This window comes from Chionomys nivalis, chromosome 6 (genome assembly GCF_950005125.1).
Source record: "Chionomys nivalis chromosome 6, mChiNiv1.1, whole genome shotgun sequence".
Lineage (NCBI taxonomy): Eukaryota > Metazoa > Chordata > Mammalia > Rodentia > Cricetidae > Chionomys > Chionomys nivalis.
In genome coordinates, this window is record NC_080091.1 from 5,637,652 (window position 1) to 5,654,375 (window position 16,724).

At 58.2% G+C, this 16,724-nt stretch overlaps 1 protein-coding gene across 1 annotated transcript; it reads right to left on the reverse strand.

The window, feature by feature from the left end:
- Nucleotides 1–1,673: 1,673 nt before the first annotated feature.
- On the reverse strand, nucleotides 1,674–14,841 carry LOC130876527 (E3 SUMO-protein ligase PIAS4). Its single transcript, XM_057773117.1, has 11 exons — nucleotides 14,776–14,841; nucleotides 11,179–11,584; nucleotides 6,321–6,405; nucleotides 5,868–5,909; nucleotides 5,622–5,712; nucleotides 5,403–5,531; nucleotides 5,187–5,292; nucleotides 3,998–4,071; nucleotides 3,755–3,915; nucleotides 2,730–2,860; nucleotides 1,674–2,653 (listed from the first exon to the last, which is right to left on the reverse strand). Exons 1-11 carry the CDS (start codon nucleotides 14,800–14,802, stop codon nucleotides 2,379–2,381), a joined length of 1,527 nt encoding a protein of 508 aa, XP_057629100.1. The 5' UTR covers nucleotides 14,803–14,841; the 3' UTR covers nucleotides 1,674–2,378.
- Between the last annotated feature and the right edge of the window lie 1,883 nt (nucleotides 14,842–16,724).

Below are 16,724 nucleotides of genomic sequence, written 5' to 3' on the forward strand. Positions count from 1 at the left end.
ACGGGGTTCAGGAGACAGAGGGCCAGGGGAGCCCCGCCCCAGGTCCAGAATGAGGTGCCTTGGATTTTTAGGGCCCAGGCCTGGTGTATAGGGTCCGGAGCACAGAACAGACATTCCACTGACTGGATGTAAGAATCTTTATAAAGTAAAGTGGGGGAGGCAGAACGAAAACAAATCAATTGATTTAAAAAATGCACTTTTTGGGGGTGGGGGGACAAGATTTAAAAGTAATAAAAAACATACAAACAAAAGATTATGAAAAAAATCTGAAAAAATAGAGCTCATTTTTCTTGTACATAAAAGAAAAACCCAACCACTAAATGCAGCCTGTTACGACGTCTCCTTGCCTGGTCTCTGTGTTCTGTCTTGGTTTTTTTTTTTTTTTGTTTTTTTTGGGGGGGTGTCTGGGAGACACCCAGTATCTGCCCAGTTTCACATGCCCTGAGGGTGGGGTCTGACAGAGGGACCCAGGGGGGTCCCAGGGTGGGTGTTAGGTTTTTCCAGGCAAAGATAGGTCACCTGGGCTGGTGACCTCAAAATCCTGGGTGTTTCAGGCCCTGGTCGCCTGTGCCTGGACAATAGGAAGGCCCCTAGTTGCTGTCCCCAGCTGGTCTCCAGTGACCTTATCGGTCCTAGGGGTCCGGAAACCTCAGCTGGCTGTGGACAACTTCCTGTCCCCAGGAGGAAGTGGGAACTGGGGCCCTGTCACTAGGGAAAGGGGATGGGGTAGGCATGGGGTCCTCCCACGGGCTGTATCCAGGGCAGTGGAGCCGTGGATGGGTGGAGTGCACTTGGGTCCTGGGTGTCGGGAACCCACTAAGTCTGAGTTCTGCATCCTGGACATGTGCCCACCGAGTGGCTGCCCCTTGCCCCGAGGGGCTGTCTGCTGGACCGCTCCAGGCCGTCCATTCCCAGATGGGAACCATGGGCGTTCCTTGGGCTCTCCTGGCCAGTATTCCCAGGCCTGACCTGAGCGAGGCAGGCTTCTGGGCCTAGAGGTGCAATGCTCACACATGCTCACGTGTAGGACTGGCTCTAGCGTGCTGAGGTTTTCTGTCTCGAGATCATACTATATCTAAGGCTTGCTTGCGTGGTCCACCAGCCTCATCCACTTGAGCGGTTGGTCACAGCACATGGGTGGGTCTCACTGAGCACGGCCTCTCTCACATTCGAGTAATCACGCAAATATAGCTTAAAATTTAGTATTAACAAAAAAAGAAATTAGCCGGGCGGTGGTGGCGCACGCCTTTAATCCCAGCACTTGGGAGGCAGAGGTAGGCGGATCTCTGTGAGTTCGAGACCAGCCTGGTCTACAAGAGCTAGTTCCAGGACAGGCTCCAAAGCCACAGAGAAACCCTGTCTCGAAAAAACCAAAAAAAAAAAAAAAAAAAAATTAATACCAAAAAACAACTCCAACACCCCAAAATTTTCAAGTAGGCGTCTTCATGTCCCTGCACGTCCCTGGGTGTGTGTCGGAGCCTTGCTCCTGTTCAGGGTCAAGTAATAACTCCAGTGTGTGTTTCTACATGCCCAGAGACCCTGAGGGGCCTCCTGGTGACATTATCTAACAAGCCCCCTCCAGCTTTTAGCTCAAGGGAGGACAGGCAGGTTACAAAGAAACAAAACAAAACCCACAGATGGCCAGGACTGGCTACTCTTGGTTCTTTTTTTTAAATTTTATTTGCATTTTTAAAAAACAATTAAATTAGAATACAAATATTAGAAAAGAGTGCCGCGCGGCTGGCCAGGGCCCCCGGCCTCCCGGCGAGTTCATGCGGTGACACCGCCAGGCCGCCCGCTCCGGACCAGACCCGGTATTGCTTCCTGACAGAGTCGGGTGGTGAGGGCGACGGGCGGTGGAAGAGAGAGCCTCCCGCGGGCAGGGAGGCAGCTGAGGAGCCCGAGCCCGCGGCAGGGCTGCCCCGTGGGGAAGTGAACCTGAATGAATTGGAGTTACCGAGGTAGCTGGCTAGAAAACAACACCCCCCCACGCCACGCGGGTCCGCGACACCACGTTATTGCACATTGTGGCTGCTGTCCCCGGCCCGCCGCCCCACCATGGCTTCTCAACTAAAAACGCTCGCGGCCAGGCCAGCGCTCCAGGCCCGGCCTCAATGCAGGAAAAGCAGAACAGCCACGCGCAGCCGTTGCCTGTCCAGTGTCCGAGATCCCTCCTGTGCCCCTCGGGGCCTGCTCCGGGAGGTGGCCCGCGGGCTGCCGGCCTGGGTTGTGTTGATTTGCTCTTGTTTTTTCTCGTTTTGTACTTTTCTCATTTTTGTCACTTTACTGTTTTTTTTTTTTTTTTTTTTAAATCCCCCCCAAGAGGAGAGTCCAGAGATATGGGAGCCAGGGAGGGGTGGGCAGGGGAGGCCGGCGCATCAGCAGGCGGGCACGAGACCCTTCTGGAACGGGCAGCGGCGCTTCGGCCGGGGCCCCTCATCGTCATCCTCGTCATCCTCGTCATCGTCCTCGTCGTCCTCCGAGGAAGACGAGCTGTCCAGTGTGAGGTCCACCACGTCGGCGCCAGGCTTCCCGTTCTCTGGGCCGCCTGCCGCCCCTGCCCCGCTGCCTGCACCGCTCAGTGTGCTGCTCATGCTGCCTCCCACGCCGGGGCTGCTGGAGGCCTGCGGGAGCCCGTTGGCGTCCGAGGTGCCTGCGGGGACAGTGACAGTGCTCAGCTGCGGGCCAGGGTGGCTGGCACACTTCTGGGGCGGTGTGTGGGCACTCACCAAGTACCAGGATAGGTCCCTGTGGGCTGCAGCTCGGCTCCTTCTCCGCACGGATTGGGCGCCAGGAGCCTTCGGCCAAGAACTCAATCTCGTCTGCGTCCTCACACTCACTAAGGATCTTCGACAGCAGCCTTGGGGGCAGCAGAGTGGACAGGGTTGGGTTTGGGCAAACTCCACTGCCCGAGCAGGAAGAACTACATCCTCTGGGGGCCTGCGGTCTGCTAACTTCCCACGGCCCAGGGCTGTTGGCTACCAACCTGAGCCTTCCTCCAGACAGCCCCTCTCCACTGGGGTGGTGGCAGAGGGCTCCACCAAGGGCAGACTCTGCCTCGAGCCCTGGGCTAGGGATGGCCTGGGCGGAAGAGCACAGCTGGGCAAGAACAGAAGGCAATTGAATGCAGCCCACATGCGCAGTCCCAGGGTGGCACTCACTCCACTCAATGCTAGAGCTCGGCAGGGAAGCAAGTGGCCCATCCAGCCAGGACCCTGGCAAAGCCCAGCACCTGCTGAAGGAGTTGGGTTGGGAACAGCCTCAGTTTCCTTCCTGGGAGCATGGCAGGTTAAACGCTGACCTGGGACTCCCCAGGGTCTGCTGGGGACACACTCAAGTCTCCCAGCCAAGCCCAAGGACAGGCAGAAAGCACCTAGGGTCCCAGGCAAGAGGTTCTGAGGGCCTCGGCTGGGCCGCCTGTGATGGCTCTGGGGTACAGAGCTGCGGGTGGCGCCTGGTAGGAGCCTCAGGTACCACAGACAGCAGACGCAGTGTCTGGAGTGGAGAGCTGAGCCGTCCCAAGGGGAAGCACGACCCCTCCCTTTCTGCTATGGGGCAGAGTCCTGCAGGGCAGTCAGGACTGCAGGTGGCCACTTGCAAAGACTAAGGTCACAAGATCACAGGCACAGGGGACTGTAGGCACTAAGACACAACGACCACCTCCACAACAAAGGCTCCAACAGGTCCTACAAGCCAGGCCACAGGCCCCACTGCCCCTCTGGAGTTTGCAGCGCGCAGAGCCCGTCAGACTCACCCGTCTATGATCAGCTGGTCGTAGGCGGCGGGCTTGTCACACACAGGGCACATCCATGTGGGCTTCTTCTCGTTCATCTGCAGGTAGAAGACTGCGTCGAAGCACTGCAGGTGTGCACAGGTCTCTGCGCGGCAGGGGACCGACAGCCGCATCTTCACCAGCTGTCAGGGAAAGGACGGGCTGTGAGGACACCGTCCCACCGAGGCCGAGCACCCGCGTGGCTGGGGACAGATGAGGACTCACCGGGCAGATGAGGGACACTCTCACTCCAGTAGTGGCGATCTCACTGTCGGGGTCTAGGCGAAGCTTCTCTTTGACTGTGAGGTGACAGAGGGGACGGGCGTCAGAGGGCGGGGGTCTCTCCACAGTTGAAGGAGACTGTAGGAACTCATGGAGGCCAGGCTGGCCTCCACACATCTCCCTGAACCTGATCCTTCTGCCACCAGTTCCTGAGCGCCAGCCCAAAAACCCTGCTCACTCCACACAGGGACCCTGTGGGCTCCCGAGACCTGCTGGGCGTTTCTGCAAAGTCCCAGGCAGCACAACCTGCCCAGAGGAGGTAGAGATGCTAATGCCACACAGCCTGGAGGACTCAGCTGTGAGCAGCATGGAAACCCTTTAACCCAGGCCATGCAGGTCCAGGGACACTGAGCAGGCTCAGCCCAGGCACAGACAGCACACCTGTGAGTGCTGTCCCACCCTGGCCACCAAATAATAAAGTTGGTGGCCTTGGTCTGCAAAGCTTGCCTTCAACTCTCCAGGTATAAGCCACCCCCAGGGGGCCTGGGCCACGTCCTCCTGGTCAGGAGTCTTGGCCCAGCACGGTCAACCCCAGCTTGGAAGGGTGACAACAGGCCTGGATGCCTCCGAGGTGGCTTGAACCTGTCCTGCAGAGAAATGGCCACCGGCGACATTCAGGGCCTCCGAGGCCCCGTCAGCCAAGTGTGGGTGGGCGCTGTGGGCTGCTGCCGCAGAAACTCTGTCTTTCACAACCACACTGTCTCATCTGAAAACCCCTTGTCACAGCCGGGTGACAGTGGCCCCACGCCTCAGGAGGCAGAGGCAGGTGGATCTCTGTGAGTTCGAGTCCAGCCTGAGCTACAGTGCTGGTTCCTGGACAGCCAGGGCTCCACAGAGAAACCCTGTCTCCACAAACCAAGCACCATCACAAGTGCCCTGGCCTGGATCTCCGGTGTCACCTGCCTCCCAGACTGCCTAGCTGCCCTTGCTCTCCAACTGTCTAAGTCAGGAGGCCTGAGCTCACAGACCGGACCCTGAAACCCCCACATCCAGATCCAGAACCCCGACCGCAGGTTGACGTGTCTTTGCCCCCAGTCCCTCAGCCACCCTTGCACACACCATGGTGCTGCACACCCTGGAACAGAGCAGGTCCCACCGGGCACAGCCAGGCCCTGGGGCCCCAGCTGCTCACCCAGCGCCTTGCAGAGTTCTGGATGCTTCACACCGATCGTCTTCAACCTCTGCAGCAGGTCTGAGGAGGTCAGCTGCCGCACCAGGTACAAGGCTACGGAGTAGCTCTGTGGACAGAGCGGCTGCAGCATCAGGGTGCTGAACGCAGGGTTGATGGGGTCAATGTGGGATGGACAGGGTGCACATGGGGCAGTGGGGCTCGGGCACGGGGGCTCACCTTGCCGTAGTTGCCCCAGGTAACAGTGATGCGGTTGGTGGCCGAGGACAGATACATGAGGTGGGTGAGGTTGATGGGTCGACAGGGCCTCTTGGGTTCCACACCAGGCTTGTTAGAGGGGTAGTAGCCCTGTGAACAGAGATGTGCTCAGCCCCACCAGGTCCCATCCCTACCCTGCGTCCATGTCGCCCCGCCCCTGGCTGCTGTCGGCTGGCTCACCGGCACTGAGCAGTAGCTGTGGTTAACCTTGACGGCGATGTTTGGTGGGTACTGATCCTCCTGTGGGCAGCTAGTGTCAGAGTAGCAGATCCTGGGGAGACAGGGGACACGGGGCTGTGAAGACAAGCAGCAGAGGTCCCAACAATGACAGCAGACGGTAGAGGAACAGGGGTGGACAGGATGAGGCTGTGTGTGCAGAGTGATGGCCACGGGAGAGGCGGGGGCCAGGGCACTGCTCTCACGTACCTCAGCACCACCTGCACGGCTTTCACTCCAGGCTGCAGCTCTCTGTGGGCAGGGCACAAGGCAGGAGTCAGTGGGCAGCACAGACCACCCTGGAGCCCTCCCCATCATCACCAGGTGAGTAATAGGCAACAGGACAGAGTGTTCCTGGCCCATGCCAGGAAGAATCTGTGTCCATTGTAGGGGTGAGGAAGGAGGCAGGCAGAGGACCTGGCCATACCCCAGCCTGACCTCTGTTCTGACAACAGTCACAACCGTAAACAGAGCTCGGCTGTGCTGTCCTGGCCACACCCTCAGAAAGTTCATTCATATCCATCTTTCCCAGGGAACCCTGGTGACATCTGGATGAACTGGGCTCTCCTGGCATGGAGTGATGGGGTGCTCGTGAGCCTGCAGGGCCCACATGGCCCAGCACAGGAGGGCACACGACAAGGGAGCTGCTCATGGTGGACGCACCTGGAGTTGCGGATCATCTCCACTTGCCGAGGCGTCAGCGCAAAGATGCACGGGCTCTCCTGCAGCTTCTCTGCGCTCTGTGGGACTGAATGCATATGGGTCAGGCCGCCTGGCTACAGCTCCCCAGCCATAGGGCAAGAGGCCAACCCACTCTGCCTGGGACTCAGGGGACACATTCTGGCCCCTCCCACTCTGGGCTCCTTTAGAAGAGGGTGCCCCAAAGGCAGAAGGGTAGCTACTTATATCCTGAGGCCACTGTGGCTCCAGGAGAGACTGCTGGCCTAGTGTGCCCCAGTTCCTTCCCCAGCAGAGGGCTCTGACCATGTGGACATGTGACTCAGCAGTGCATCCACAGCAGGCCTCTGAGGGGCAGGAGGAGGGAGTTCAGAGCCAGCCACCCTAGTAAGCAGTAGGCTGGAGCAGAAGCATCCTGGGTCCAAGGGCAGCTGGCTGCAGGGAGCAGGCCCCAAGTTCCACCCAACACTGCGAGATCAACCAGCACCTCACCAGATGGCGTTCCCTGTCTAGCCACAGGCACTGCTAGCTGTGAGGCCCCAGAAGCCAAGTTCCTGCAACACCCTGTTTACAAGGAGTACTGACACTGGGTTGGACTGGCCTGGCACCGTCTCACTAGAGGCTGAGGGACCATCACAGTGAGTGTAGGCAGGTTCAGGGCTGGGAGGCGGGGTTGCTCCAGTGAGGGTCACAGCTGCCCGCCCAGGATCGTGGAGAGAGCCCATGGGTGCTTGGGTGGCTGGTGGCCGCTGCTGAGCAAACCTATAGGTCCTGAAGGACGAACTGGAACAATCGCCCTAAGGGAGGCTGGGTAGCTTCTGTGGCATAGGGGCGGGCATCAAGCAGGACCCAGGCTGCCGGGTGAGTACACTGCTGGGGTGGGTCCCACACCCTAGCAGTCAGCTGAGGCATGACCCGCCCTATGCTGTTCCCCAGGCCAGGACCTCTGCCATGGCTGTTGGTCCCCTCGTCCATCAGCCAGGCCCTACAGCTGTAGCCCTGCCAGGTCTGAGACCCTGAGGGCAAGGTCTCCTCAGCAGCACCAGCTGGGAACTCCTCCTTGGTGGCCTTACAAACCAGGCGCACCCTTGCCTTAAGGCCTCTGTACCTCCTTGTCCTACCCTTACCCCAGTCTCCCCCAAGAGAGGGTTTCACTTTATGGACCTGGCTGGCCTTGAACCTGCCATCCTCCAGAGAACCTGAGTAAACTCCAGGACTTGTTGGGAGGAGCTCAAGGCCAACCTGGCACGCAGGCACCGCACACAGCAACCTTGCTCCATCTGCCCCCCATCAACTACTTTCCCTTTCTCTCTGGCCCACTGCAGCATGGGCTCGGGTGGAGGTCCGCACCAGACAAGACATACGCTACACATGCACGGCCCAAGCACAGAAGCTAAGGAACCCACAGTCGCCACCCCCACCATGCCTGAGGTGGGCGAATACCAAGGGATCATGAAGGGTCAACAGGGACAGGTGGGGACCAGGACAGAGCACTCAGGGTCATGGAACACAACGCCCAGGCCATTCAGGTTCACATGGCCCCTCTTAGCCTTGTGCACTCCAGGACTGGAGGGTGGACCAGTGGGGACCCAAGGCGACCTAGAACTTTTGGGTACCTCTCAGCACCACGAGAAAGCAACACCGCATTACTGGCTCAGGCAGCCCTAACAGGGCAGCACCGCGGGCTTGAGTGTCCCCCAGCTGCACCCCAGCCTGCACGCAGAGTTGGGGCAGCATGGACACTAGCTCTGCGGACAGGGTACCAGTCAGCTCCACTGTGCTGCTGACCTGCTTCAAATCAGTGACCCGAATTGGGTATCAGAGAGCAAGGGTCACACCAGGCGCAATGGCACATACCTGTCAGCCCAGGCTAGGGACGTAGAAGCAGGCTGGTCAGAGGTTCAAGGCCACCTTGGGCTACCTAAGACCCTGCCTCAAAACACAGCACACACACAAAAAATCATGCAAAAGATGAAGATAGCCGGGCGGTGGGTGGCGCACGCCTTTAATCCCAGCACTTGGGAGGCAGAGGCAGGCGGATCTCTGTGAGTTCGAGACCAGCCTGGTCTACAAGAGCTAGTTCCAGGACAGGCTCCAAAACCATAGAGGAACTCTGTCTCGAAAAACAAAAACAAAAAACCAAAAAAAAAAAAAAAAAGATGAAGACAGACAAAGGCCTGTTGGAAGGGAGGAGGACAGGGCAGGGCAGGGCATTCAGGGCAGTGGTAGTGCACACCTTTAATCCCAGCACTCAGGAGGCAGAAACAGGCGGACGTCGGTGAGTTCGAGGCCAGCCTGGTCTTTAAGAACTAGCTCTAGGACAGGCTTTAAAGCCTGTCTCTCTGTAGAGAAACCTTGTCTCTAAAATACTAAAGGGACAGGGCAGGCAGTAGGGTGTGACCTTGAGGACAGAGACAGCAACCGAAGGCTTGGGGGGTGAGGAGCCACAGTCCTGCAAAGACCCTGGGGCAGAAGGAACCTGACAGGCCTTCCCAGTCAGCAAGTGCTAGAGGGTGGCTCTGATCCTAGCAACGCAAGGCCTCAGGCTAGAGCAGCCGCTCTCCACCTGTGGGGTGTGACCTCTCTGGGGGTCATTCTGACCCTTTCACGGGGTCACAAAAACAAAACCCACTGGAGACCACTGATCTGTGTTACCATTTATAACAGCAGCAAAATTACACTTATGAAGTAGCAACAAAGTAACTTCACGGTTGGGGGTCACACAACACGAGCAACTGTGTTAAAGGTCGCAGCAGGAGGAGGGTTGAGAACCTCGGACCTAGAGCATCCCAGGCTCCAGGCCAGAAAGGGCTACACTGTTAGCCCTGTCTCAAAAAACCACATCAACAGCCGGGCAGTGGTGGCGCACGCCTTTAATCCCAGCACTCGGGAGGCAGAGGCAGACGGATCTCTGTGAGTTTGAGACCAGCCTGGTCTACAGAGCTAGTTCCAGGACAGGCTCCAAAACCACAGAGAGACCCTGTCTCGAAAAACCAAAAAAAAAAAAAACAACAAAAAAACAAACAAACAAAAAAACCCACAAGGGGAAGGAGTAGGGCTGAAGAAGCTGACATCCTAGGGACCTACGGGTCACAGGTCACCAGCCCTGGCCACCTCCTCAGGCCACCTCCTCAGGTCCAGGCACTATCTCTACACTTCCGACCACAGATGCCCAGGACACCCTCCAGCTGCACAGCCCTGGGGTGGGGGAGAGGAGACACAGTCCTCCCCATCCAGTCCTGCTGCCTTGGGCCTGCCTGGCCCGGGAGTGGGTAAAAAGCAAACAAGGGTGCAGGGCGTAGCCTGGGGGGCAGGAGCTCAGGTTGCCGTGTGTGTACGCGTATGAGCCCCTTGCCCTCTCTGGTCAGCAGCCCTCTTTAAACGGGATGTTAGTGCGCCCTGGTCTGCAGCTGGCCTGTGGCCCTCCTCCCTGCCACTCTGCGTGCTCAGGTGATTTATGGGCTCTGCCCAATGCAGGATGAGCAGGCAGCTTTTCTGGAATCCTGAAGGAGCATGGGGCTCATTCAGGCCTGGGCAAGTGGTTGACCACCATGAACTGGCTTGTGCTTAGAGGGCCCAGGTCAGGGTGGGGCAGGCCTGTGAAATAACGGGGTTTAGGGCTTGAGGGATCATGGTCTTAGGCCCAGGATCAGAGCTCCTGATCCAGGAGCCCCTCAGGGTGTGGGACCCAGGGAAGGGGGTGCCCTGGTGGGGAGGCAGGTGAGGCGCAGTAGTCCTCTTTGTTCAAGCTGCTGGGGTAGACAGGGGAGCATGCTCTCCCGGAGATCAGGTGACCAGGGTCCCTGGGGGCCCAGGGCACAGCATTGCATTGTGGGGCAGAGTGACGGCTGGGCTTGCTCTGCAGGAAGGAAGGCCTCCATGCAGGCTGGCAGGCAGGGGGACCAATTCCCTGGCACTTGGGTCATCCTCAAGATGATACCCAGCAGCTTGGCCCCTAGCTGCCAAGGGCTGTGGAGACCTTGGAGAAGGCAGGATTGTAGTACTTGAAGCATGGCAAGAAGGTGGTAGGGCCAGAAGGCTCTGCCATAAACCAGCTTCAGTGCCATGGAGGATGGAGTCTCAGGCTAGGGGTGGAGCCTCGAGCCAGGGGGTGGGGCCTCAGGTCACAGAAGCAGCCCTCAGACAGGCCAAGTGCCACCCTTCCTCAGGCGCTTGCAGCAGCCCCAATTAAACAGAGCTCCCCACCAAGTCCCAGGACAACGGCAGGAAAGGAGCACCAGTGGAGAACAGGCCGCAGGGATGTGAGCGTGAGTCTGCTGAGTGCTGGGACCAACCTAGATGTGGGCCTCCCAGGGCCATCTGTGCCCCACAGACAGTGGTCTGATGGTCTAGGCCACCTGACAACCTAACCTGACAGCTCGGAACACAGCTAGCTTTTCTTGAGATGGGGTCTCAAACTGGTAGCTGTCTGAGAGTGACCTTGAACTGCTGATCCTTCTGCATCTCCCCCCCAAGTGCTGTGATAACTTGAGTTTGCCACCATGCCCAGCTTTTTTTTCTTTTTTAAAAATCGGAATCTATTTGCCAAGGCTAACCTCAGACTCACGGCACTCCCCGTGTCGAGCTGGGATGAGAGGTACACGCTGCCAGGCCTCGGTGCTGGTCAGCAGGCCAGTGAATGCTCTGCTCACTACGGTACCTACGTCCTCAGTCATTGCTGTTTTTTAAAAACAGTTTCGCCCTGTAGCCCAGAACTCACAATACTACTGCCTCAGCCCCTAAATGCTGAGATGACCAGTGTGACCTGCGATGCCTTCCTATGGCACGTGGCCCAGTGGCTGAGCCTACTGTGGGGATTCCCCAGCCGATACCCACCACTCACCCAGCTCGGTGGGCTTCAGCAACTCATCCAGCATGTTGAAGAAGGGCAGCTTCACCAGGCGCACTTCAGGCTTAAGGGCCTTGGTGGGCAGGCGTCCCAGTCCATTCAAGTACTTCCCGTACAACACGGGGTAGTCCACGGTGGGCCCTGACAGGGGAGTCCTGGGCATGGAGTGCAGAGCCAGGGGGTCCAGGGGCCGTGGCACTTGTGGGCTGGGATCCACGTTCTTCTTGGCGTAGCGTGTCTCATACAGCTCTTTGATCTTCTTGAAGAGCTCGGGGCTGCAGTCGAACTGCACCAGCTGCAAGGCCCTGGTCACCAGCTCATGCTTCAACCCGCTCTTGCTGCGGCCCACAAAGCCCAGAAGCATCTGTAGGTCCGACACTCGGAAGCTCATCACCATGTTCTGTGGAAGGGTGACCACAGCGACTCTCAGCAGCTGCCCTCTAACATGCCGGCCACCAGAACCCCTCCCCGTCCCTCACAGCCTCACCTGGTGGGAGGTGTGCATGAAACAGAAGGACTGCCTGCCCTGGCTACGGCAGGGGCATGGCTGTGTCCCAAGACAGCACTCCTGTGCAGAGGTGTCAGGACTGAACCCTGGGGAGGCCTCTTAAACCCTTCCCATGTGTGCTACCCAGACTAGGTAGGATTTGCTAGTCTCGGGCAAGGTCCCCGGGACACTGTGGACTGGACCCGGTCTTACAGTGAGGTGTCCTGGACCCTGTACCAGGTCTCCACCCAACCATGCCAGTTCCCCAGGCATCACCCAGGGTGCCCAGGAGCAGGATGGGCCTACATGAGAACAGCTGGTGCCTGAAACCAAGCAGCTGCACAGGTCAGTGACCAAGCTGATGACACAGTATTAGATGATAGAAAGGCCCAGGGACAGATGTATCGGGGTCCCTCAGGTGGGACCTGCATTCACAACAGCTGACATGCCCCCCAGGTGGAAGGACCAAGTCTCCCTGAGGGACAGCCCAGCCAGGCCCTGGGCCTCCTGTGTTAAGTTCTGCAGCTGGATTGAATTCAATGAAAATTGGAGACAGAGAGGGACTTCCATGGGACTGGCTGATGGTCCAAGTGGCTGGAGGGGACATAGGCAGCTGACTCAGGCCATGAGCCCCAAAGAAGCCTGCAAGACACAGAAAGCACACCTGACCAGCCCAGAGGTCCTAGTCTCAGGAATCCATCACATTTGGTACCCACCTGATCACTTGGGGAACATGGCCCTCGGGAGCAAGAGCAGTGTCCCAGAAGGCTCCCAGAGCACCTGGGACTTGGGTCGCCAACTACGACAGCATAATGTGAGGCCTCTTGGTACAATGGGCTGGGATGGAGTTTGGCCAGTGGCTACCAGGCTTTAGACCTCTTGCTGGGGAGCCCTGACTCTCCAGGGACTCCAGGGTATGTGGCCCTTGGGCACCCTCAAAGGAGCCTTGACTTCCTACCTCATGCAGGGCCATGCAGCACACACAGCATGTAGTTAGCACGTTTGTACTAGAACAAGCCCAAGCCCTAAAGACTAAGGAGAGGGGTGCCCATGACGGATGGCAAACATCCCAGCACCCAGGTCGTTGCCATATGGTCTGGGTCGGGTTTCCCAGCAGCTGCTAGGGACAGCACGGCATTAGGACAGTGCATAGCAAGATGTCTCCATCCATCGCCAGAGTGCACTTCCTGCCCAGGCATGGCTACCACGGCTGGGTTTATAAACAGTGTCAGCTCCATAGTGTCTAAAGCTTTCCACTTGGGGCTCAATGAGAGGCGACAATCATTAGACCAGGCTCTTCAGAAAGCCGAGACCCTGACCAAGAATGAAGGCAGCCTACAAGCCTGCCACGGGGCCTGCTGAATGGTCCAGTCATCCTGAAATGCCACCATCGCCTCCGATAAGCCCCAGTGGACCGCAAAGGACAGAATCTCCAGCCCACTGTGACAGATGGAGGAGTCTCCATTACACTCAATGTTCTCTGAGGAGTTGTGATGGGGTTCCCCTGGACCACCACAGAGCTTCAAAAAAGAGGGTCAAAGCCGGGCGGTGGTGGCGCACGCCTTTAATCCCAGCACTTGGGAGGCAGAGGCAGGCGGATCTCTGTGAGTTCGAGACCAGCCTGGTCTACAAGAGCTAGTTCCAGGACAGGCTCCAAAACCACAGAGAAACCCTGTCTCGAAAAACCAAAAAAAGAGGGTCAAGTTCAACTGAGGTGGGGCTGGAGGTCCAGAGGGTCCAGTAGAGAGGGACCACACCCCTGCCACTGAGGAATGAAGTGGGCAAAGAGGCTTGGCCTCCCTGGAATGCTCCAGGATGCTACAAAGGGGGCTTCAAGCAGTAAGACTGTGCCTGGGACCTTCACAGTTCACATGTTCCCATCTTGAGTATCTCAAAACTCTGACTATGAACATAGTGTACATTTTGGGTGAATGAACAGGGGGAGAGGGGAAAGGGATACATTTTTTTTAATTGGAATCTCTAAATACCCCAAAAGGTCCAAGTGGGACAGGGAAGAGCCATGTAACAAGAGAACCAGGAAAGAAGGGGTACAAGTTGTGACTTTATGGGTGGGAAGATTCCTGAGAGAGGCTGAGGTCCGGCAGGAACTCAGGAGGGACAAGTGTGCTGGGAAAGAGAACAGCACTGGAAGGTGGCGATGCTGAGCCACGCCTCAGGGAGGTTTAATGGGGACTCACCCGGTGGAGGGACAGAGCCCTGGCACCTCAAAGCAGAAATGGGGGGAACAGGCCTAAGCAGTCCTCCCTTGGACTCAGTTCAGGGATCAATCTGGGGAGCAACACAGGAAAATAAGGGGGTGGTGGGTTGGGTGGGCTGGCAGGGAGCCCGAAACCCTGTAAGATGATTTGCCAGGATGTCCAGATTAAAGGTGGAGTACAGTGTGAGGATTACTGGAGAATGTGGTACCCCATTGCTGACTGGAACCTCGAAGGCAACAGAGGGGGCTGGGGACCTTCCCAGGAGGACAGGAGACAGCTAGTGTGTAAGGGACGGAGGGGCGGTTCTCGGCGACTCGGAGACTCTAAAATGAACCCCGGAACTCACAGCTGGACTGAGTCTGGAGTCTTACTTATTCACTAGGGGGAGGTGCCAATGGGGACCCCGAGAATCAGAGGACTTGTGGCATTCCCTGCAGACCTTCCCCATGCTGTCCCGTAGGCGAGGAGATGCGGGGACCCGGACCCGAGTCCTCCTCGTTGCCTTGGAGACGGGATGGAGAAGTCACTCTCTGCATTCCTTAGGCTTGGGAGACCACAGGGGACCCTCCAGGCCTGTCCCAGTGGGGCTGTCCCAAAGGAAGGGACGGTGCCTGCACCGGGGAATCTGCGTCCCCACACTGTAGGGACTTCCAGCTTCGATCGGAAATAGAGTGACAGGAGTCGACCGCGACACTCCGAAGACGGTGCTGGCGACCCCGCCCCCGGTCTCCCCGCCCCCCGCCCGCAGCCTCAGCCCGCGTCCCGGTCGCGCCCCGGCCGACCCGCACTCCCACACCCCTCAGGCTGCCCTCCCGGCTGGCTGCGAGGCGCCGTCCGCACCGCGCCACCCGCCGGCCCCAGCCCGCGCCGCCGCCGCTCACTCACTTTGGCCTCCACCAGCTCCGCCGCCATCTTGGCCACTAGCGTCCCCCGCGCCGGGAGGCCCCAGCCGTCGCGTCACGTGACGGCCCTCGACCGGAGGGCGGGGCTTGAGCGAGAGCCAATAAAAGCGGTAGCTGGCTCCTCCCCCCCAGCCCCCGCCGAGAGGCGGGAGCTGCGTGCTGCGCAAGCGCGCCCGAGCGCCACCGCCCGAGGATCTGACCAATCGCCCCCACGCGCCCCTGTGCTTATTTTTTTTTTTTTAAAGGCGCTGGCTTTGGTCACGCCCACTAGGAGGTGGAGTCTAACTTCTTAAAGGAGAAGTTAGCCCTACCTCCTCATTTTCCTCGCGCTCGCGCAGTGCTATCCGCCTTTTCTCTGGCTTCGGTTAAAAAATTACAAATACTTATTCATTTGGTCTGTACATGAGTGGAAGTCAGAGCAGTTCAGGAAAGTAGGTTCTCTCCTTCCACCCTGTAGGTCCCAGGTAGAGATCCTGAGACTTGGGGGCAACGGCCTTCCTGCCTCGTGCCCTCTCGCTGGCCCCACCTTTTCTTAAAAGTGTTCACGCTGGGGGCCCCCTGCCTCGTTTTCAATTGGACTCCTGGGGCTACTAAACTAATCTTTTTGATACAAGGTCACCGCGCACCCCGCCTTTCCTGGAATTTGATGTGTAGACCACTCACCCCCGCCTCCAGAGTGTTGGGATTAAAGGTGTGCCCCACCACGCCCCATTAGTCTTGCTTCTGAAGGGTTTAGAAGTCCTCCCGAACCAGGTGGTGGTGGCGCAGGCCTTTAATCCGAGCTCTCTCGGGAGGCAGAGGCAGGCGGATCTCCGTGAGTTCGAGGCCAGCCTGATTTACAGAGTGAGTTCCAGGACCCGCTCCATATCTCGAAAAACAAAACAAAACAAAACCAAAACAAAAAACAAAAAACAACCCAGCAGGGCGGTGGTGGTGGCGCACGCCTTTAATCCCAGCACCCAGCACTCGGGAGTTCGAGGCCAGCCTGGTCTACAAAGAGCTAGTTCCAGGACAGCTAGGGCTGTGACACATTAGAGACCCTGTCTTGAAAAACCAAAACCCTAAAAAAGCTCCAGTTGCCTCCTATTTTTGTTGGCTCGAGGCCATGCGGTCTCTTTTCTTTAGAGAGCATATGTTCGGGAAGACGCACGTATGTTTGTGGGCGTCAAAAGACAACATTTACGAGGTGGTTTTTCAGCTTCCACCGTATGGGTTCAGTCAGGTTTGGAGACGAGTGCGCGGGGGTGTGGGTGCGCGCCTTCCACGCCTCCCACGTGGATGTCGGCGGACATTTTGCTGGAATTACTTTCTTTAATCATGGGTCCCACGTGGGTCCCGAGGACCGAACCCCTGGTAGTCACGCTTGAGAGTAAGCACCCCTTCCGGGGTGAGCCATTTCTCAGGTCCCTCCTCGGCCTCTCAATACACAGAAGTCCCGCCCCCTCCCGGTTCTCCTCACTGGCGCTGCGGCCACGCCCACTCCAACTCCGCCCCGCCCCGCGCCGTTTCGCCGGGAGCGGGGCTCGCTCGCCCCCGAGGGCGCTCCTTAAAGGCGCACGTTCTTCCTTTCACGGCGCGTTGGGTGGCTCTCGCTTGTGCTGGTGCTTTGGAGGGAGGAAGAGTTGGGGTGAACAGGACGCGGCCGGGCAGGTGTCGCTGTTCCCGCGAGCGGCTGCTGGCAGGTGCAGGGCTTGCTTGGCCTGTGGTACTGGCGTGGTGTGCTCAGCTGGTCCTGCACATCCGGGCTCCGCGTGCACGTGGCTGGCCTCCTCCAAAGCACACAGACGCAGACCCCCCCCCCAAAAAAAGCTGCCAATATAGCTGTTAGGGATTTCTTAAGAAGGACCTCTCTGCCCACGCAAATAATTGCAATCAGATCAAATGAAACAGAATAAAAGATGCCCATGTTTAATGCAATGCTCCCGGGTGGGG

Excerpts from the sequence above, each read along its gene's own strand:
- LOC130876527 (XM_057773117.1), bottom strand. The coding sequence starts at position 14,802 with ATGGCGGCGGAGCTGGTGGAGGCCAAA. Across the intron at positions 5,910-6,320 it reads GAGATGATCCGCAACTCCAG|AGAGCTGCAGCCTGGAGTGA; the intron begins GTGCGTCCACCA and ends CCCTGCCCACAG. Across the intron at positions 3,916-3,997 it reads GAGTGTCCCTCATCTGCCCG|CTGGTGAAGATGCGGCTGTC; the intron begins GTGAGTCCTCAT and ends TTTCCCTGACAG.